Below are 23,404 nucleotides of genomic sequence, written 5' to 3'. Positions count from 1 at the left end.
TCAATTTTTTGTTACTGTTTTTATTGTCTGATTGTTTTTATTATTGTTAGCCGCCCAGAGTCACTGGTCTGAGATGGGCAGCTACAGTATATAAATTGAATAAATACATAAATAACTAAATACCGACCGCAACCAGGACTACTGGAACTGCTGTCACTAAGCGGTGCAGTCACACGATGTTTCACCTGATGGCCGCTTCACTTGGCAATAGAAATTCTAGTCCAGTTAGGGTCGTTAAGCAAGGACTACCTGTAGTGGCAACCGTTTCCATATTGAAGCCATGAAAACTGCAGGGATGAAATCACCAGGAATGAAATTTGAATGGAGGGCCTTCATTCATTTTTTTTTCATCTTTACAAGAATGGGTGTAGTGCATCAGAAAATGACAAATATCTGCACGAGCATGTAAGCGAGGAGACTCTCTTTTAACTGCCACCCTTCCCTGTAAATTTTCTCTTAAGTTGCATTCCCCATTACCTTGTAAAATGTGAAATGGTGAGGCAATGCTTTAGCAAAGATAACCTCTAGCTGTTTGCAGGCCTTGTCAAATGGTCTTGTAAGCAATTGGCCTCTGCTCCCCACCCCACCCCCACCCACTCTGATCCTAGAAAGTGTTTTCCAAATAAGGATATGATGAAGCGGAGGATGGGAAAGCATTTGTATGGTGTCTGGGAGAAAAACTGTAGGAGTAGGTTAGTAAAGATGGCGCAGTGCTATTGACTCAAAATTTAGTACAGCAGATCCTAATCAGAGTTCCAGATTAGGGTTATCAATCATAGTTTGTGAAGTGAGGCTGGATTTAAAGCTTATGACCTCAGTTTGAGCCAAGGCAAAAGACTGACTGAGAAAGAGGGAAAGTGACATGTTTAAAAATAAAGAATAGTTAGAGTACTTCTGAATGGATATTATCAAAACAGGAAATAGTTTTCAATTCCCAAACTGTCCTTTTGCACAAAAATCATTTTTGGCTTCCCCCCGACCCCCCCAGTTTCTTTTATTCCAGTTGTCTAATTTTGAGGGGGAAAATAAGGAATATTACTGTTGTTTAACAAGTCACCCAGAGCTTTACCCTCATGTCCCAAACTTCAGCGGTGGTTCACACAACAAGTTCTCATTGCTGAATTAATCCCTGTTGTGGGTTCACACAAGACATGAAACCATAACCTAAACACACAGGCTTGATTTGCTGAGTTCACAAAGCCACCAAACAAAAAACAAAAAACCCAAAGTTTAAACAAACCAAGCTTAGTGTGTTGTGCCAATAAAAATAGGTCTTTCTCTTATTTATTTATTTGGCAAATTTATATAGCCGCCCATCTCACAAAACATGACTCCAGGCAGCATAGAAGCACAGCAACAATTCAAACAATGTAACCGTCTTAAAACACTGAAACATAAATAAAAATAAAAACATTAAAAAGAAACCAAGATTGTGGGAGAATAGCAATCACCTAACATCGTACAACCACCTCACAGATTCCCCATGGGATCCCCAGGCTTGCTGGAAAAAAACATGTTTTAAGGGCTTTCCGGAAAGTCATGAGGCTGGGGGCTAACCTCACCTCGGGAGGGATGATGTTCCAGAGGACGGGCCATGGCGGAAAAGGCTCATCTTCTGGGTCCCGTCAGATGGAACTCTTTCGCAGACGGGACCCATAACATGCCTCTCCTGCTGGACCTGATGGGACAGGTAGATGTAAAAGAGGCAGTCCCTCAAGTAATCCGGTCCCATGCCATGTAGGGCTTTAGAGGTCAAAACCAGCACCTTGAATCAGATCTGGAAACAGACTTGGAGCCAGTGCAGCTCACAGAACATTTAAAATAATTGCATACAGATCTAGCCAATCTGTATTTCCCTAGCGCAAAAAAGCTCTCAAAAATTTAGCACCCCAGTTTCTATTTAGCATATATGCTTCCTTTATGTAGTAAATGTATACGTATTTAGGTGCCCTTTTTGTGGGAGAGTTCCATGTTCCTGGATAATATATGATGGATTGTTGATGTCCATTGTTATTCCATTGTTTTTGATGACTTAGATTTGATTCTCTACAATGAAAACTCAGGACTGACTTGCAACAACTAAGCAACTAAGAAAATAAATCCCAACAACCTTTGGGGGTTCCACTGAACCAAGAAAGGCAGGATAGTTGCTGAAGGAGAAGAAGGAATGGGAGAATCGCTCACATTCCTGCACATCCCCTTCACCCTGCTGGACAATGTAGTTGTAAATCTGGTTGCTGTGTCTGCAAGCCACTGCCAAAAACGATAAAACTAAAATAAGCTGTTTTAACTGTATTATACATTTGCTGCTCCTACCAGCCTCTGTAGAAACTGACTTCCACCTCTAGTCCATCTCGGTTCCAGATTTGATTTGCTAGCAATTAAAACCTGTCCATCTTCTTTGGACCTCATACTTTTTTGACATTTCTTCAACAGGTACAAAGCAGTCACTGATGCATGTTCTCTACAACCTGATATCGATCTGTTGCCATTTGGCGATCAGACAGAAATTGGAGAAAGGGTAAATTAAGAAGGAAGACATCATTGTCATCGTTCGGACACTCCTGCATAAGTGGGAGACCCAATAATGCAGGGGTGTGTCCCCCTAGTGCTCATGCGGTGTGTGGATCTCAGGCTGATTTTATGTGGTCCCTCTGCAAGAGATCAGTTCAGACCTAGAGTCCAACTGGACTGAGGCAGTGTATATATTTAGTTAAAAATTAAATTAAATTAAATTAAATTAAAATTGCCCCTTCCTTGCAGATTAATGCTTAGGAAAGAGAGAAGCAAGGGCCAAAATAGAAATCACCATCCTCATCATCCTACCTTTCCTCCAGAACTCAAGCACTCAGCTTTCCAGTTTTATCCCACAGCAACAGTCCAGTGGGATAGGCTGAGCTGAGAAAGAGCAACTGGCCAAAAGTCAACCAGGAAGTTTTCATGGCTGGGGGTGGATCTGAACCTTGGCCTTCCTGATTCAGTCCTATCAAGGTGGCTCTGAAGAAATAATACCTTAGAAAACACAGCCCTTACAGAAAATCAAATTATACCCTCCCTGCATTAATCCTACGACTTTCCCACAGGGTTACCTTTCCTGTTGAAGCCTATTCAGTGCCACCAATATTTTGCTACCCAGCCTGGGGTGTCCATTTCAAAATTAAGTGGCTGCTTTTACTTGCATCCTTCCCTCCCGTGCATGCCTGCTGCTCCACGTGCCCCCACTTCTGATTGGGTTTGGCATCCCCACTGCGTGGCTTTCAGCTGCCAATGGCAACTTCGTGGGGCAAGTATGAAGTACGTCATGGTACTTCAGTTTCCTGGCAAACCCATTCTCTTACCCATAAGCTTTGCCAAAAGGTGGTATTTATAGCTCACAGTGTTTTGGGATGCCTTATCCCTGCTTATATACCAAGATCTTTCTCCTCTCTTAGGAGAAAGCTCTGTTCACGCTTTAGGGTTGGTAACCAACAGCTGTGAGATTGAATAACACAATGTCATATAAATTTGGAATATGTTTAGTTTTAGGGTGGTTTTTAAATAGCTGGCATTTTTCAAGGGCTTGTCAGTACAGATGCTGCAAAGTTTAGGCAGTCGACTGAAAATTATGGTCTATTATACCCATTAGGGAATTAACTTAAGTGGAGGTCAACGGCAGCGCATCTGTGTCGCTCGAGCTCTCTACCAAAACACCAACATCGTCTTCCTGGTAAGTGAAAAGTGCTTTAAAAGAGGCAGAAGCATTTCCAAAGCAGGACAAATAAGAACCTAAAGTTTCAGCCAAAATGCTCTGGTTAACTTTTTCACCCTGTTCATTGGAAGCCTTTGGAGGACAATTGGAAGATGGGCATGAATGCAATTGTATCCTCAGTTGCTGCCACATGTGGCTGGTACATTATGATTTCCACCCCCAGATCATAATACCAGGTTTTGATGGCAGTGGAAATATTTAGCTGTGTGTGTGTGTGTGTTTACAATATCCTGAAAATGGGAAAATAACTTGTTTCCTTTCAGATTTCTCAAACTTACTAAAATAGGAAGCGGGTGAACATTTTGGCTGTCATGTTCCTGTATCCCCCAAAACCTTTATGCAATACATCTGCATATCCCTCCGCTGGAAAAAGATTGCCCAACCTGACTTATTGGTCTGAGATAACTATGATTTTTAAAGAGGTGGTGATTGTGAAAAATTCATTAATTAAAAAGAAGTTAATATTTTAACTGAATTAATTTATGGGCAAAGGCCAAAAAAAAAAAAAACAGTACACAAGAAGAAGCAGGTCACAGAAGGAGATCTGTAATAATCTCTTAACGGCTCTTTTTAAAAATAGAATAGAAAAGAACAGAACAGAAAATTCAGATAGAAGATAGATCTGTATGGAGGAAATTCAGTGCCCCTGACTGGCATAAGAATCAACCCCTTTTAACAGCAAGTGCAATCATTTTGCAACTTTGCTATATTTGTGGAAATTTCAGTAGAGAAGTCAGCAAGTAAAAAACAGTATCTTTAGTTTTGGACCAGCCTACACCTTGAGTAAGGAGGAGTTATGAGCTCTGCAGGTCAAATGCAATAGAAAGAGTAGCAAAGTAAAACATGGCTTATTGATTCAGTTGCAGGGTCAGAACAGATGGAGAAACATTCTGCATAAGGGATATTATTATATATATCTCCCCTCCATCACCTGAGGGCAAGGTATTGAATATTATTAATGTGAATGCTGTTCTGTGTGTAGCAGAAGTAATTCTATAGAGACAATTAGAGAATGTGAAAGGACTACAAGAGAGGTCCTAGAGGTCCTAGAGACAATAAAATGGAATGTAATACTTCGTAATACTTTTATTAATTCACTGTATGGAATTCCAGGATGACCCATTTTCTGCCTTGGACATTCACCTCAGTGATCACTTAATGCAAGAAGGTATCCTGAAGTTCCTAAAGGATGACAAAAGGACACTTGTCTTAGTGACTCATAAACTACAGTATCTGCCACATGCTGACTGGGTAAGATGGATAGATGGATGGATGGATGGATGGATGGATGGATGGATGGATGGATGGATGGATGGATGGATGGATAACAGAGATAGATTTAAGGATGGCTGGCTGGATGGATAACAGAGATAGATTTAAGGATGGATGGATGGATGGATAATAGAGATAGATTTAAGAATGGATGGATGGATGGATGGATGGATGGATGGATAGATGGAGTCCATCTTATTGATTATACTAATAAGAGCATTGATCACTTGGATGCATACAAGGTCCTGATGAAGACTGATATTTCCTACTTAGTTGTTTATTTCTGGGATGTTGTGTGTGTGTGTGTGTTTGTGTATTTAATTTCTCATACATACTGAAATTAATAATGATAAGAGTTTTTAAGTCCAAATTCACCCTCTCCTCTTTCAAAGACATCTAAGGTTGTGCTTATCTTCACATCTTTGTACAGCTAATCAAGCATTACTCAACAAGCTCTTTTGTTTTGTCCTTGGCTCCATATTACTGGATGCTTCCAGTTCCTAAGGGTTTGATTCATTCTACTGTCTGGCTGCTTTTTAAAGTTTTATGTCTGTAATTGCACCTTTGGTCACAGGTGAGGATTATTAATGGGAAACAACATAGTCACATTCATGAGAAGATCTCAGAAGATTAATTTGGTTAGACTATTGTGCCAAAAGCAACAGCCTTGTAGGCACTTGAAAGCCTAACAAATTTACTTTGACCTATTGTGACCTTTGGTGGATTGCAGTCTGACGAAATGGACTATAGTCCACACATACACACACACAAAAGGTAAAGTTTCCTTTGAGTTAAGCTCAACTCCTGATGACTTCATGGACACATTCATACAGTTTTCTGACAACAGTGTGAAAATGGTTTGCCAAATGGTCTTCTAGCATGTTTTTTTCAACTTCCTTGTCTAGCCTACAGTCCTGGAATTTATTTATTTTTATTTATTTTATTTATTTTCTATCCCGCCTTTATTATTTTTATAAATAACTCAAGGCAGCGGACATACCTAACACTCCTTCCTCCTCCTGTTTTCCCCACAACCACCACCCTGTGAGGTGGGTTGGGCTGAGAGAGGGGGACTGGCCCAAGGTCATTCAGCCGGCTTTCATGCCTAAGGTGGGACTAGAACTCTCAGTCTCCTGGTTTCTAGCCCAGAGCCTTAACCACTAGAGCACTAACCGGCCCAGCCCTGCTTAGCATTCAAGCCCAAGCAGGCTCCGTTAGGTAGTGCTGCCTCCTGCCACCTAGTTCACAAAAGCTTATGCAGAAGGATTTGGGAGGCACAAGCCTCTTTGTTGCTCAATAAAAAGGATTTCTTCATAAAGGAAGAATGAGAATTCAGAGACGGGATACTTGGCTATGATGGGAAATATGTTTCTGGAAATATGGCCATAGTCCATTGAAAAAAAGCCCCTCATTTCATCTTAAACATAAGCTAAGCCCTCTGCAAATGATAAAGGCCAATGTGGTTAAGGTGATGGACTAGGATTGGGGAGACCCAATTCAGGCCCATGTCAGGCACGGAGGCTCACTGGTTGATTTTCAGCCAATCAAACCTACCCCAAAGAATTATTGCAATGGGAAAAAATGCAGGAAGGATTGCTATATATGTTACCTTGAGTTGGCAAGGTATGAATTTGATAAATGTCTCAGCTGGTTTACTTTTCCATTAGTTTAGATGAGGGACTGTATTGATGGCATGCAGCCAGGAATATAGGAACTGCAATAAAAAGCATCATTGAGGACTCTGTTGTTGCAAACAATTTCTTAAGTGAGTGAGGTGTTATTTTGTCCTTAGCAATTTTTTTCAAAACTGGAGCACCATGTCCATAGCAGATGTGAGAAAGGCCTTGGGAGGCAGGGCAAAGAAAAGTCAGGTAAGAGACAGCATAGCCTGTAGCTCCATAATGGGAGGAGAAAGAGGCTCAGAAGAGATCCTCCCTAGCTTCCCAGGCTGTAAAGGAAATGGCAAGAGATTTGTACTTACAGACTTGCCAGATTCTGTTAATGTAGCCTTACAATAAAGTAGAATTAGCTCAGCTGGTCATGTTTCCTGTCTGGTCTACCTGGTAAGGCTGACAGCAGTGAAGACAAGGGTAAAGGATTCAGAGTAGTTTTTCAAATCCTACTTGTATCTTCTGCATGCAATGCCTGTAACTCTATCACTGGGCTTTGGGTTTCAAATAAAATGCAAAGACTAAAGGAGGGCAACATTTTGTTTCAACCACTGGATACAAATAGATCCTCACAGATGTGGCCTATTAGCAGGAGCCATGGATGAATGAAATGTAAGTCTGATGCTCAGAATTCATCTGTCAGGGAAAAGTTTCATGGTTAGAAAGAAGCTCTTTTGTCTCTGTCTGACAACTGGAAAAGAAGGCAACTAGTTAAAAAGACATCCCTGGTAGAGAAGTGATGTTAATCTATGCCATGTCATCTCAGGTTTATTATCTGATAATAATAAAGTGTGCTGATTTAGCACACTAAGTCCCAAACAGAACACATGTAATCCATGCATCGATTAATCTATTAATCTCCCAGTACTGTAGTCTGGAATCATGGGGCAATTGTGAGGTCAACGAGGTCAGGACTGGTAGCTGAATCCAGACGCATTGCACTACAGTTTTATAATTTGACCCACAGATAGATTGCCAAATATCCAAATAGGCAGATATTTGTGGAATAGCTTCATGGTTCTTTTTTTCATCTTAGATCATTGCCATGAAAGATGGCACTGTGCTTAGAGAAGGGACGCTGAAGGACATCCAAACTAAAGACGTTGAGCTGTACGAACACTGGAAAACTCTCATGCATCGTCAAGACCAGGAATTGGAAAAGGTAAATATGAATAGCAGGAAAACCAAGCCCTGGTTTGATCCATATATGGTGATACTTCTGCCCAAATCGTCTTTGCTGGAAGTCTGTTGCTTTTATCTCTGATGACTTATTTGAAGGGTTGTGCTCACACCAAGAAGCAAGCAAGCAAATTAGGTCTACAAATGTCAACTGAAATACATGCTAGCACTACCGGTGCAAATTGCTGGCATAATAGAACAGCAGTCCACCACTTGGTCAGGATGTATACAATCTCTTTGCTTCCTTGGCAGGACATCAGCTTCCCTCAGCCTTTCTGACTCTTGTACTGGCCAACACTCATTGCCATGTTCATAGCTTTAACCTGGATTCGTTTTTTGTATGTGCATGGCATAATATGTAATGTGAATCCAGCCCATCTGGTTAATTTATAGTTTATGTAAATTCTGAAAATGGAGTTATTGGGAGTTGGAAGGCATACATGTTTAATAAATTATATTATTATTATTATTATTATTATTATTATTATTATTATTATTATTATTATTTCAGGTTAAGTGTATAGTGGGAGCATGGAACCAGGACTTGCGGGAAAGGCCAGTCAGTTTATTATTTGTGCCACCATGGCAGCTTGTCAAAGGAAGTATAGCTGTTATCATCTTGGTTGTGTTTCAGAGCCACTGTAGTGCTGTTGTAGCTATCTATCCAGAGTATGGCAAACGCTTGAACAAACTATCACTTAATCTGAGGATCTTTCATTGCTGCGGAGTTGAAATGCTTTCCACCCATCCTTGAATCAAAAGAGATCCATACTGGCATGAAATTTGCTGTGTCCCTTCTGCAGAGATTACCAGTCACCAGACTTTCATGCAGGATAATGGTGGTGGGCTTTATACACTTGGAATGGTGCTAGAAGAAGAGGGAAAAGATACTGTAATCCTAGGACAGCTGAAGACAATTTAAACCTATCTCACTCATGGGCTGAGGACGAAAAGAAGCAAATGTTGCTGGGACATAGCAGAAAATAAAATCGTGCCAGAATATGCTTGTGGTGTAGTTCGCTGTAAGTGAGGAAGGGCCTTAAATGTCCTCTGGGGTACCAGATCCAACTCCTTCTTTAGACCCGCTTCTCCTTCCCTTGTTCTTCTTCCAGCCACAAGAGATTTGGTTACCTCCCCTTCTTTTCCCCATCCCATGAGCCTCTGTTATCTTCTTTATCCATTCTTCCTGTTCCACTTTTCTGTTTTGGTAGCTGTGGCTGAGTTCAGACAGTTGAGTCCTGGCTTAATTTCTTTTTTTTTTCCCCTCTTCGTTCTGTGAGTGAGCAAATAAACCAAGAAGCTTCAGTTAATCATATTTACAGAAGCAATTACCATATTTCCTACTTTTGACTTAACGGGAAAAATGGAGAATTACAGCTCCATGGCCTGCAGCTGTTGCTTCATGAATAAAGCAGCAGCAGCAGCAGCAAAAATCATTGATATTCCATATTAATTCACTATTAAGGGTGCGAGACTGAACACAGAGCTGTAACTTCACTAATTGAGGCTGGGCATTTGACAGTGCAGGAATTCTTTGGCCATCTTCTCTGATAGCCACTGAGAAATCTCCATTCAGTTTCCTGTAATGCCCAGTCAAGGAGTCATTCACTCAAGCACAGGAAAAGAAACCCAAAAAACATTATTTTCCACCTTATTTTAGAGCAGAGGAATAGTATATTCATCAGCATCATTAAACAGTTTTTCTTTGTCAATAATTTTGATCAGAGAACAGATAAATCTATTTGACTGATGGAATGATATGCTGCCAGACTCATGGTGGCTTTTCACAAGGATTCAATGGTCCACAGTACAACATACAGTATATAATCAGTAAAATAACCATGATAAGTTCTAAAGCAATAGACATCAACACAACATGAAAATGTCCATGGTAGCAACACCAACCCATACCAACCGAATGCAAATACATTATAATTCATATTACCATACCCACCTTACAACAAAGGACATGGTAAACTCTCAGTATTAAATATCCAAGTCATCAACAAGTCAACAGTCAGCCTCCAAGTTCCTTCTGAATAATACAGTTTTAACAGAAAAGCATAATCCCCTGGCTTCAGCCTCCCTTATCTCAGAAATGCAGTATCCTCAAGATTTTTTCCCATGATGAACATACTGGACAAGTTGGTTGTGGTTGGAGAAGTCATTCCTGAAGAAACTGCTGTTACCTGCTGCTCATGTCAGTGGGAAAACAGCTATTTCTCCTACATCTGGAGTTTTGGAGATAAGTATTTAAGGCTTCTTCTCCCAGGTCCTGCTCAGGATTGCTGGAGGGAGAGAGGAAAAAAAAGGCCTCCCACAGTAGGTTTGTGAAGTTTGCTGTAGAAAGGAAAAAGGAGTTGCATTTCACCATCAATTTTGAGAACATTTGAGTGGATGACAGACGATTCCTTAGGGATAAACACAACCCACTCTTCACACTGAAATGGTGGTCTAAAAAGTCTTTGCACCAATTTTTTAATGCCCATATGCAGGATATGGAAGCTGATCAAACTACTCTAGAAAGGAAAACTCTCCGAAGAGCTATGTACCCAAGAGAATCAAAAGCACAACTGGAGGATGAGGATGAAGGTAAGCCTGGTGTTATTTTCCTTGATTTAGTAAAAAGCACAATTATGCATGAATATACGTTTCAGGTATAAACATGAAGCCATTTAGGTCTCATACCTGCTTGCTAAGGATGACTATTTTTAGTTAGTGGTATATTTTCAATAGTTAGATGGCTGACATTTGGAGATAAGTGGCCACCTGGAAGTGGGATGTAGGACCTCTCTCTCTTTGACGTTTAGGACTTTGCTGACCTAATCGTGGCTCAGAAGCTAACTAGATTAGGACTGATTAGCATTTGAATGGGAGACCACTATAAGCTAGCATGAGAGGTCAAAAAAACATCAAATAATCAGCGAGAAACCACCTCCATTCTGTTGCCAAAAAGATGGCATAAATTCAGCAGAAGTCTGGTCAAACTTGAAGGAGACTTTAGCTCATAATAGTAGCCAATAATCTAGTATTATGAGCTAACGGTAAAGAGACTGGTCTGTCAGAGGATGGGAATATAAGAAGCTTTATATTCCATAAAGTTGGAGGCTTTATGGAATGCTGAAAGCACAAGTCAAAGCGGAAGGTATTTCATAACTAGAAATCTATGTGGAATAGTCATGATCCCATCTCAAAAGAGAAACAGTGTTGGTGTGCTAAAAATCCATCAAAGAGTATCCAATAACTCACAAACAGATTATGGTGGATCAGAATGGAGGCAGCACCAATTTACCATGGTCATGGTTGTTTCATGCAACCAGTTACTTACTAATAAGTAATTACCTCCTTTTCTCTCATGTGGAGATCCAGGATTATTATTCAAGGAAACTCTTTGTCAAGCCAATGATATAATCCAGATTATACAGTGAAATAGATTAATTTACTGAGACAAATAAGTCCTGTAATTTGTTTATCTGTTGATTTCTGTGCACTGGGCTACATAAATGGGAGGATGACAGAGTCACTTGTTGAGATGGGCAGCTATAGAAATCAAATAAATAAACAAACAAACAAACAAATGAATAAATAAATAAAATGCAGCTGGAGGGCTGAATTGAATCTTTGGGGATGAATTGGAAGGAAGCAATAATGAAGGCTTTTGTTACGTCTATACCATCCCCCTCTTACATGCAAGTCACCACTGAATGTTACTGTTTCCAAATGGTGAATATGCATCACAAACCATCCCTTAGAGGCGGAAGCTTTTTTGTCAACAGTAAAAGCTTCTAAGCCACAATTTTTTTAAAAAAAATGGCCTTGGCTGTGCCATGGAGGCTCATGGCACTGCTGTGGTGATGTCATGAAGAGAGATGAGTCTGATTTTTTTAAACAGGATTATTGAGGGATTCTGGGAAAATAGTATGCTAAGCTTACGTGAGACTTAATGCACCAGTTTTAGCCCCTCTCCTTTAAAAGGCAAACCTCTCATCAGTGACTATCACTGCTTTGCTAATGGAACTTGGTGGAGCAATCTTGGGCCATGAGGCCACATCTGGCCCACAGAATGTCCATCACTACCGGAGAATCTCACTATATCTCTGTTGATCTTGTGGGAGATACTAAAATGTCCAGGTTGATTGACTCAATGAAATGTGTAACCTATCAGAGGAAGAGGAGGAAGAGGAAGACGATGACAACATGTCCACTGCAATGCGACTCAGGACGAAGATGCCCTGGAAGACTTGTTGGCTCTATCTTACTTCGGGTGGCTTTCTCTTACTCTCCTTGATGATCTTCTCCAAACTCTTGAAGCACTCCGTCATCGTTGCTATTGATTATTGGCTGGCTCAGTGGACATCTTCGAATCAGACTCAAAAGTTCTGCTCCTTGGAAGAGCCCTACAGAAAGGTAGGCTAGTGTTTAATGGCTAGAGCAGGACCTTAATTTAATTCAAACTAGAGGCTGGCCCAAGAAACAGCCAGTAAGTGAATTCAACGCCTTACCAGAAGCAGTAACAATGGAGAAGAAGGCAAGCTGAAAAAGAACCTCTGATGAACTATTGAAAGAGATATTTAATTTAGGGATTGTACTTCTAGACCACTCAATGTCTGTGGTCAATTTCCTGTGCAGGGGGAGGGGGGACATATTATAAAACAATATAAAAGCCAAGGACATACACAATAGGAAGAATAAATCAACAGAAGGAATAATAGCCCCCAAAAAAGGAGCATTGTAAATCACAGTAATAAAAGTTACAATAAAACGTATGCCCCTCTCCCTTCTTAAACTCAAGACCTTGCTGATCTTGTCCAGGCTCAAGGCAAAGTCATACCTGATTAGTTGTTGGATGGGAGGCCATCAGGAGATAAGCACTGTAGGCTAGACTAGGAAGCCAGAACAATGTCCTGAAAGAAATCAGTGGCAAATCACTTCCATATGTTGCCAAGAAAACTACATGGACATATCCGTGAAATCAAGAGAAGTCAGCTTTGACTCAAAGGAGACATTACCTAATCTGTATTAAAATACTTGATGTCACCCCTTGATGTATTTAGTCTCGCTGCTTCTTTCTCAGCAATGCAGAAAGTAGCATTGAAGGAATTTTCCTCAGTTTTAAATTAGGAATGGTTTCTCAGTGATAAACATCTCTGGATAATTCTTCAGGGGGGAAAAAAAGCTGTAATGTGCACTCAGTGTTAAACAGCTCCCCCCCCCCCATTATCCTCTAAAGAGGTCAAGGAAACATAGATAACAGGAACATTCTGTATAGACTCAAGTAAACCGTTTTCTGTCTGCTCCTGGAAACATCTCCGAGCTTACTCAGAGATTTCCCAGAAGTGAACCAGGAGCCTGTGTGTGACCTCATTCACCAATCGCAGGAACTTTCCAACCCCCTTTGGAGAATCTGTTTACCCTGGTGTGAAAAGAGATCAGGTCCTAGGGCTTGACCTAAGGACGGCGTTTTATGCAAACTAGTTGAATTTCTGCATCTGCAAATAACATTTTGGCCCTGCAGTGTTCTGCTCAGATGAAATCCCAAAGGTGTTTGCATTCGCAAGTCAGGAAACTCAGCAGCTCATTGGTTCTGCTGCCAAAGCATTTACTGAAGGCTATTTGACACCCCAGCAGAAGGGGGAACCCATCTGCCAGTTCTACCGCCTAACACAAGTGTCCTCCGTGAAAGCCTGTTGCAGGGTTAGTACAAAGCGTTGGGAAATTATTGTGGGTAATTTCCTGTTTAGTTTGATCCCTAGATCAGTACACGCACACCCTCCACTCAGTTCAGCTAGCAAAAAATATAGCTCAATGTCTATTCATTAGCCATTAGACATTAGCAAAGATCAGAAACATTTAACTGGCCCAACAGAGCTAATAACAGGCAAAAAACGGAGAGAAAGACATTGCTTCTGGAATTTGGTCGAGCAATCTTGGGCCATGAGGTCACATCTGGCCCACAAGAGGAACAAGAAGAACTATTTCTAGACTTATCAAAAGACAGAGAAGTTTTCTAGCTACTGGAAATAAGCCTGGGGGTCATTAGTATAGCTAGTTCCAAAGGGAGGGGCTGTTGATTATTCCAGCTTTAACCCTTTTCTGTACATAAAGGTAAAGGTAAAGGTTCCCATTTAGTCGTGTCTGACACTAGGGGGCGGTGCTGATCTCTGTTTCATGGCCGAAGAGCCGGCGTTGTCCAAAGACACTTCTGCAGTCATGTAGCCAGCACGACAGTCACGGAACGCTGTTCCCTTCCCGCCGAAGCAGTACCTACTGTATTTATCTACTCGCATTTGCATGCTTTTGGTTGGCAAGAGCTGGGGCGAGTGCGGGAGCTCACTCCATCACGTGGTGCTCAGGTCTCGAACTGCCGAACTTGCAACCTTCCGGTCGACAAGCCTGGCGTCTTAACTGCTGAGCCACCACGCCCATTTACCTTTACCTTTACCTTTCTGTACATAGCAGCGGCAAAATAGAGATAGAAAGTAGGACACCAGGTGATCTCTCCTCTGTTGTGCACCCTGAATGAAACAATTCCGTGGATGGGGATGATGCATCCGACATGAAGAGGGAAGAACTAGATCTATTTTTCTAACATTGCTGAATGTCCAAGGAGAGTCTCGCTCCCTCTTAAGTGAATGTAATCCCCTGGGCCCTGGTTCTTATAAACTATTTAAAAGTTTTTTAAAAGGGTTTTTTTTTTAATCACACCAGGGCAAACTACTGTAGCTTGTTCCTAGATATGTTACTTTACAATATGTAGAATTCTATTTTTCTCTTGAGGAAATGTTGAAGCAATGTTTGTACCTGGTTTTTTTTTTTCCCTGTATAAATTAGGACGTTTCCAGGCTCTTTGTGATCCCTTAGCATCTTGGTGGTTGTTTTTCCAGGAATAAACATGAACGGAGGGAACAGTAGGAAAACGTGGGAAAGTTGCAAAGGGAACATGTTGATGTCAAAAAAGAAAGGGAAAAAAAAGGCTCTGAATAAGGGAAGTCAATCATACAATTAAAAAAAAAATTCATCCTGCAAAGGGGTCAGCAGAATGATAGAATTCAGGAAGTCTTGGAGAAGTCTTCTATGTGGGTCCCTCAGATCACAGCAAATGCAATTTAGTTATCCTCTTTTCCCACAGGAGAGAATAAATGAAGGATAATGTATATGTAAGAGAATCAATGCCGCCCTGTTGGGTTCAGTTTCATCCACTGGATCATCCCATTCTTTAGAGCTATCCCTTAACAGGTTTAGAAAAAAACCAGGGGACTGAAAAAGGAGGCCAGTGAAGAAAGATTGAAGGAGTGGGAATGTTTAGTCCCAAGCATACTGTAGACTGAGTGGGGATATGATAGCATTCTTCAAGTACCTGGAGGGATTTCACATGAAAAAAAGCCACAGTCTGTTTTCTGTCATCCTGGCGTGCTGCAGTGCAGGATCCAGAATTATGGCTCTATGCTACAGGGAGGCTGATTCAGTTGAATGTTGGGAAAAACCTCTTAACAGTAAGAGCTGTTTTGACAGTGGAACCAACGACCTAGAGAGGCCACAAGTTCCCTTTCGCTGGTTGTGTTCAAACAGAGGCTGAACAGACATTCATAGTGGGATGCTTTAATTCTGATTTCTTCATAAACTAGGGGTTGGAAATGATGTTCCTGATGACCCATTACAGTAATATGATTCTATGACTTATAATCCTTATCGTTTAGTTGTATATCACAATTCCCAGAAGCTTATAAGAAATAGAAACTTCCATTTTTTCTTTCAAAGTACTATAAAACATCCAATTAAGCTGAGTAGGAAGTGCACAGGGCCCCAAAACAGAAGTTATTTGGCACGATGACCACCAGCTGGCCTGGATATATGTTTATGGGGTGTTTCAAAACAATGAAAAGAAATGGTATCACTTCCCCGGATTTAGAATTGTATCCTTGCCTCCTTGTTTTGAAATAGTCGTGCAATGTTGCAGTCTTCAGCATTCTCAGTGGGGCAGGGATTGTTCTTTGCCTTATCACATCATTGACAGTTGAATGGATGGGCCTCACCGCTGCTAAAAACCTTCACCATGATCTCCTCAACAAGATCATCCTTGGGCCGATCAGGTACAGGAAAATCATGTTCCTTTGGTAGGTTGAACAAGCCAGTTAGCAGATCTCCTGAGACTCAGAACCTGAGCTGGAGAGCCCAGGAGCAAAGGTGTGGTGTCTGGTGGCCAGGGGCTGGGTTTTCAGGGGCTAGAATTCAAACCTCTGATCCCTGCTGGAAGAAGACAATGGTATTTGGTAGATCAGAGTAGAAGACTGGATGCACGTAACTGGATTTTGGAAAGCTCCAAAGCAAAGAAGTATGTCCTCTTAATTTGGTCTGCCCACCTGCCCACCTACCCATACATCTAATATGTTATTAAATTTCTATGCCGTGCCAATCATAACCATAGCTTAATTGTTGTTTTAGGAAAATAAGGCCATCTGCAAGGCTTTTCAGCCCTTTCCTCTGCAGATGAGCTGCTCAGACTGAGAAACCGTGACTGGACCAGCACTTACAGTAGGGTATCTTATCTGAGCTGCAATAATTCAAAAGACCACTAGATGGCAGCAGAAATAGTTTTATGTCCACTTTTACTGCCATCTCTTGGCCATGGAGATAGTTGCAGCACAGGTCTGGTAGCCTTAATATATACCCAGCTGGGCTTTTATTGGTTCCTTAAGTCACCTGTCCCAGCTGGGCTGATGAGGTACAGTACTCTTTCTGACCATCAGTGGCACTGCAGTAAAGATCTAGTTACTAATCCCAACTTCAAAGCTGTCCAGATGTTGAAGGGTTGAAGGTTCCTGGACTTGCTTTCAGAAACTTCTGGAATCTCATAACCTTAACACTTGATCCAGAAAAATTTAGTATTTCTTTCTTTGTTGGTTTGTTTTACAATTTTTACCACCTGCCCCAATCAGAAGATTCTGGGAACAATACAATATACCAAAAAATATATTAAAAAATCATAATAAATCAATTGGCTGCAAAATGGATGAAAGTAACTCTTAATAAAGGTTGAAAGCTGAGTAGAATAAAACCATCTTTGGTGATCTTCTCAATGTCCTGAAGGAGGAAGCTCTGTAAACTGTTGCAAGTAAAAAGTTCCAAAATGTGGGGCCACCCCAGAGAAGGGCTGTTGTCTTGTCCACATCCACCCCACTTCAGGGAGGGAGGGAACATTGTTAAGATGTTCTCACCAAATGGGAATATTTGTTTCTGTCATTCAACTCTGGCAAGTTGGTACCTAATGTAATTTAGTGCAAGATAAGGAAACAAAATAAAATAAATAAAATAACTGGGAACATTCTTTCCATATAACCTTTTACTCTCCCTGACCCCTTTATAGATTCTTTGATATGACACCCTTGGGACTGATTCTGAACCGCTTTTCTGCTGATACAAATATTATTGATCAGGTGAGCTCATTGATTTGGTGCATGCTATGAGCTGGGAAAATGGATAGTATTTCATAGATGTCCAGATAGGTTCTCCATGTATGAAATAGGACTTGTAATGGCTTTACAGGTTTCATGTGTGGTTGGGATTATGCATGGATCCTGAAACAATGCTGATCATACTGCAAAACAAGTAGTCCTCGCTTAACATCCACTCATTCATTGACTGTCGGAAGATATGACAGTGCTGAATGAGGGGGACTTACACAAGTCCTTGTAGTTGCGGCCATTGCAGTGTCCCTGCGGCCACGTGATTGCCATTTGCGACCTTCACTGCTAGCTTCCCACAAGCAAAGTCAATGGGGAAACTGGCAGGAGGTCGCAAATGGGGATCACGTGACCATAGGACACTGCAACCACGTGGGATTCACCTGACAATAGTAACTGGGATGGACAGAACCACTGTCATAAGTTGGCTCAGTCATGTGATGTCATGCCTTACAACCGTGTCGCTTAGCAACGGAGTTCCTGGTCCCAATTACCGTCAGTAAGCAAGGACTACCTGTAAATGTTATCCATCCTGGTGCAATTTTAATTCCCCCTTTTATATTCTTGTTGGTTCATAGTCAAAGAGTTGTAGCCCCTGAAGCATTTAAGGAACTGACACCATCATTTTATTCCAATTGCCGCACACACAGAATTTTGTCCTCACCTCGGAATCATTTTTAATTAGTTCTCAAAAACAAAATTGCAGTGTGGTTTTCACTTTTTAAAATATCCTGAGATTTGGATGACAACAGTGTATTCTGCCACAAGGGAAACACCACTGGCAGGGTGTTAGAAAGAAACTCAGGAGAGAGGGATATATTGGATCTAAAGTGTAATCCATCCACTTGCTGGAATTCTTCTAATCCTACCCCTTTCTTCTAAGTACATTTTGCTAAAGAGAACTCAGTGAGAATCTGGCTTAGGAAGAATCACTTTCAGCAGCTGTCAAGAAGCCTGACACTTTCCCACCAAAGTGACTTTATCTCTCCCCCACAAAATGTGCTTTCCTCCCCCCACAGGAAAAGTTCTCTTCCTCCACACCCCCAAACAATCAGGGAGTTGCCCTTTTAATCTGCAGCCTCCAACCCTTCACAGAGTCACTTCCACATTGGTCCTTCCTTTGCTTCCCTGCTCCAGCTGGCCTGTGAGAAGCAGCCAAGAACAGCCTCCCTGCCAGGATTCCCACACCCTAGGCCAGTGTTTCTCAGTCTTAGCAACTTCAAGATGCCTGGACTTCAACTCCCAGAATTCCCCAGCCAGCATGAGGACTACCTGTATATTCCCTGAGCCAACTCAAGGTCTCAAAGCAGTGTACAAGCTTTCAGAATCCTCTGGAACAGTGTTTCTCAACCGTGGCAGCTTGAAGAGATGTGGACTTCAACTCCCAAAATTCCCTAGCCAGTCATGCTGGCTGGAGAATTCTGGGAGTTGAAGTCCAGGCATCTTAAAGTTGCTAAGGTTGAAAAACACTGCCCTAGGCTGATTCTTTCTTTCTGGGAAGGTGGGAAAGAAATGAACTGGTCATTGGATGGGATAACAGGGAAGCCATTCGTCCGGTCAGTTGGAGAAGATGTGGGGGATGATGACAAGGAGAGGGAGGAAGAAGAAAGTAAAAGGAATGGGGCGATGCTGGCAAGGTGCAGTGAAATGTGGGCAGAAAGGGAGCTGGGATGAGGCAAGAGTTCTGGCCAATGAGAACCTGCCTGGTCTGCAGCTCTGGAGGGCATGATGCACAAATATCTTCCCACCTTGTCTTCTAGAGGAGCAGGTAGGATTGACTCAACATGCACAGATCTCCACAAGATCCATAGTGTTGGACAGACACGGGTTACATGGTGGGGAACTGAGCATCACGTAGGATTTTTCAATTTGTCTTTAACTGTTCCTCTGTCTATCCTTCCTTTGGGGGCGGGGGTCTTCTTAAATTTGAGGTTAACCTTGTTTCAAGTAAATGCTGTAACAGGGTAGTTTTGAGGAACCAGAAGACTGATCTGACATAACATTTATCGGTTATTTTTGCTGCAGCACATTCCTCCAACTTTGGAATCCCTCTCGCGCTCGACATTACTCTGCCTATCTGCTGTGGGGATGATTTCATATGCCACCCCCTACTTTCTAGTTGCTCTTCTGCCTCTTGGGATAGCGTTTTATTTTATCCAGAAATACTTCAGAGTTGCCTCCAAGTAGGTTTTTCATTTGTCTCTTTTAAAAAAGGTACCAAAAGTTTAGTTGATGGATGGCATTCAAATTTTGATGTTTGTTACCACCAGCAGGGGGTATGTTTATGGCAAGGTTGGGCAATGTGCAGTCTTAAGGCTGTGCCAAGGCTCTTGGCTTAATCCCATGCAGTCCTCAGACTAATTTTAAAGAGCTATTTTGTCCAAATAATTTAAACCTCTGGCAGCAGCATCCAATCCTTGTTTGCATTGCAAGGAGGCAGTTGAAGAAGAAAGGGGGTTGGGGAAGAAAAAGAGTAAACAAGTGTGAATCAGAAAGGGGGAAAAAGGGATATTTCTGAAACAAAATGACTGGCTTCCTCCTCTGTTGATGTCTTAAGCCACTTTTGATAGGTGGTCTCCAGCAGATTACTTCCAAGGCATTGTGGCCCTCAACAACAACAGATTGTCCCATTTTGTTTGGGGAGAACAAGTGTTGAAATACTTTAATAAAGCAAGCAACATCTTTGTTTACCAGCTGCTGCAATCTGATTTCTTCTTGGCTTACAGTTCACTTTCTTTCTCTTGGTAACAGGGACCTCCAGGAGCTTGATGATAGCACTCAGTTGCCTCTTCTTTGCCACTTTTCCGAGACTGCAGAAGGCCTCACTACCATCAGAGCATTCAGGTTTGCAAATAAGAAGCCACTCAGATAGTCTTAGAGCCATTCCCCTCTTCCACCTACCCTCAGCAAAACACACCCTGGCAACTTCTTAGTTTTGCCACATCCTTACGAAGCTGGGTTCAGATGAAGTCAGATTTGAATCAGAAGTTCCTGAACATGACTTCATGTAAATTGTACATTCATAGTAACAGACCAGTGTGTGTCATCTTGAAATAATAATTCTGACCTGAGTGCCCATGACACATTTAATGTGATCAATAAATTAAACTATTTGCACAATACACTGACTCATGAAACCACCATATGGTTGGGTTTACGTAACATGCTGAGCCACAAAAAATCTGGTTAATACTAACCCAGCTTAGCATGCTGTGTGAATGCAGCCATTAGGTCTTTATCTGACCTGAATAGCCACGCCATGTGAATTCAGCTATAGTATATGATGCGCTTTGTGCTGTATAAGGACTAAATAAATCCCACAATGCGCATGTGAAATGAAGTTGGATTTTTGGTTTAGAAGCTAGGTATAATACTTTAATTAAACATGCTATTGCTAATGGCTGGGATCCAAATATTTAGCCATTATATGAATGCTTATGTAGGAGAAAGTGCTTCTACCCTAATGTATATGCTTTCAGATGTTCCAGAAAGAGTTTTCTCATAATTTCATCTTGCAAAGATAGGAGCTCGGTCTATATTGAGCCCTTCTGCATAGTTGTCCCCCAAGATATGGATGATGTAATCTACTCTACCTTGGCTTCCTCCAATCAAGAAATATATATTGATTTACTCTATCTTTTGAGATCATTATTTGAAACTGCTAATGTGTCATTGTTGCCAAAGCTGACTTGTTCAGTAGACAAAATTATGCAGCCATGCTGTTCAGGGCAGCTACTTCCTAAACATACCAAGATAGCTGATGATCAAGGAGCTACAAAGTCAGAATACAACCCTGCTCTTTTATGTGGAGTGCAGAAATAGCTGAAAACCACCCCCTAAGTCCAGTTCTTCTTGAACAGTAGCACCTCTGTCAGGTCTGCATTTCCTTTTGTTCTCTGCATTTCTGAATCAGCAGAAATAAAGACTTATCATGGGTCATTTTCAAATGGCATTTGAGAGATTCAGGAATGAAAATGGCAGCTGCATGGAAGTAGGCAAAATCTGCATCTTGAATTCCAACCTTCTTTTAAAATCCTACATCTTGATTTGCCTTGATATCCATTAACACCTGCAGGTCAGGTATTCTGGAAGCTGTTGTCTGAATCCTTCTGGAGGGTACTAGATTGTGGATGAACACTTCATTAATATTACTTAGTTCCATTCCCCTCTTCCTATCTCCGCAGCAGTTAAGCTGATTTTCTTTCCTCCCAGGGTTTTGTTAGAAAGTCAAGATTTACTGGATTAAGTCTGGTGCTTATTTCCCTTTGTTTTGAGTTCATCATGCATCCATCAAGAAGTCATGCATTCCCTCTGTGAGGCAACCTCTGAGCAGCTCAGCCCATTTAGAATGGGATGTAGGTGACCTTTGTATTCGTCATTTGAATAGGGTAAAAAGTGTAATAATAAGCAGAAGAATTGCTGGATGGGGATGAGAAGATGCAGATTGAGTGTGTCAGAGTTTCCATAGTGGGAGAGGGGGCAGAGAAGAGGGGGGAAAGTACAGCTGCCAAAGAGGCCAGAGAAGAGACTATAGTTATCATCATGCTACTGGAGTACAGTAATACATTGAAGTCTTTCTCCTGCATGGTGTGTAGAAAGTCATGTTTATGCCAGAATGTTTTGCACATGCAGTTCTTCGCACATCAGTATCTTCTGGTGACAAACAAGCCGGGCTCGCACAGCACCCTAGACTATGCAAAAATGGAAGTAGAATTCCTGGGTTCAGTATTTTATTGGAATCCAGCTGTTGGCTTATGTATATACAGTAGTATGGACCAGGCTCTCACAACAAACTACAGTAGGTCTGTTTGTCTGGACATTCAGTGTTATGTGAACACAGGAACTCAGTTCCATTCATCTGGATTCAGAGTTAAGCCTATTGTGTTAACCCCAGACACATAGTAATTTAAGTGAATGGTAGGCGGCAGTATTGCAACCAAAACTCTCCCCACGACCCGAGTTCGATCCCAGCAGAAGCTGGATTCTCGGGTGGCTGGCTCAGGTCAACTCAGTCTTCCATCCTTCCAAGGTCGGTAAAATGAGGACCCAGATTGCTGCGGAAGGTGACAACTGGGGAAGGCAGTGGCAAACCACCCCTCTATGGTCAGCCAAGAAAACGTCGCGAAAGCGGCGTCCCCCCAAAGGATCAGACATGACTCGGTGCTTGCACAGGGGACTTTTCACCTTTCACAAACTAATGGGCAAAGTCTGTCAGAAGTTTAGAGGTACCAGGCTGCCCAAAGCAGCCCAAGGAGTGCATAAGTGACTGCGAAATAGAATTTGATCCAAATTTCCCAATTTCATATTTAGCTAGCCAGTCTTATTTATTTAATCTATTTATTGCCACCTTTCTCATACAACTCTGGGCAGCAAATGGAGGATTAAAAGGCCCCAACACCACAACAAGGAACCCCCCCCCTCCCTATATAAATAATAAGAATAATAATTGCCCAAGGACTAACCGAAATCATATAACAGCAATCACACTAAGAAAAAAATATTTTGCAACCTGGTACCCTCTAAATAAACAGGGTCTACAACAGGGTCTGTTCGTTTGGGCATTCAGTGTTACGTGAACACAGGAACACACATTATTTGTGGATGTATGTATGTATGTATTTATTCATTCATTCAATTTATACACCTGCCCATCTTGCAACTGAAACTCTTGGTGGTGCACATAGGATATGTGCGCGTGATTATGTTCCCATAATCGCCAGCCAACATGTCCTTGTGACTCGTTCAAATTCTGAATCACGAATGAAGCTTAAGATTCAGTCTATGTTATTTTGATTTGGGTATCTTCCAAATCTGCCCAAATTAGCCTGAATCAGTTTGGAATTCAGCACAATCCAAGACTCACCACTAGTTTAGATTAGAACAAGCATCACACTGATTTATTCTTTCCCTGCCACCCTGGGGCAGGGTGGGCATGTCCTCACCTAGAAGGCAAGCCCAGGGACAAGCCAAGTTTTTAACTCTCCCAATGTAGTGTGGTGCTAGGTTTGGCTGCTGCCTCTTGATGCAGAGTTCCAGTTTAAATCGATCGAAGTGTTCATGTGTTGCAGACAATT

The 23,404-nt window shown here is 41.7% G+C and overlaps 1 protein-coding gene across 4 annotated transcripts in view; it reads left to right on the top strand.

The window, feature by feature from the left end:
- Nucleotides 1–23,404, top strand: part of ABCC9 (ATP binding cassette subfamily C member 9) — a 92,742-nt gene that overhangs the window by 52,598 nt on the left and 16,740 nt on the right. For all 4 annotated transcript variants that reach the window (XM_063308659.1, XM_063308657.1, XM_063308660.1 and 1 more), the window contains 10 exons: nt 2,437–2,521; nt 3,626–3,706; nt 4,862–4,999; nt 7,727–7,852; nt 10,365–10,461; nt 12,035–12,276; nt 15,811–15,959; nt 17,234–17,303; nt 19,356–19,513; nt 20,082–20,174. In XM_063308659.1, coding sequence (XP_063164729.1) covers nt 2,437–2,521; nt 3,626–3,706; nt 4,862–4,999; nt 7,727–7,852; nt 10,365–10,461; nt 12,035–12,276; nt 15,811–15,959; nt 17,234–17,303; nt 19,356–19,513; nt 20,082–20,174 — 1,239 coding nt within the window. The remainder of the gene's footprint in view (nt 1–2,436; nt 2,522–3,625; nt 3,707–4,861; nt 5,000–7,726; nt 7,853–10,364; nt 10,462–12,034; nt 12,277–15,810; nt 15,960–17,233; nt 17,304–19,355; nt 19,514–20,081; nt 20,175–23,404) is intronic.

Source organism: Candoia aspera, chromosome 7 (assembly GCF_035149785.1).
Source record: "Candoia aspera isolate rCanAsp1 chromosome 7, rCanAsp1.hap2, whole genome shotgun sequence".
NCBI lineage: Eukaryota > Metazoa > Chordata > Lepidosauria > Squamata > Boidae > Candoia > Candoia aspera.
This window is presented reverse-complemented; position numbering and strand designations above follow the sequence as displayed.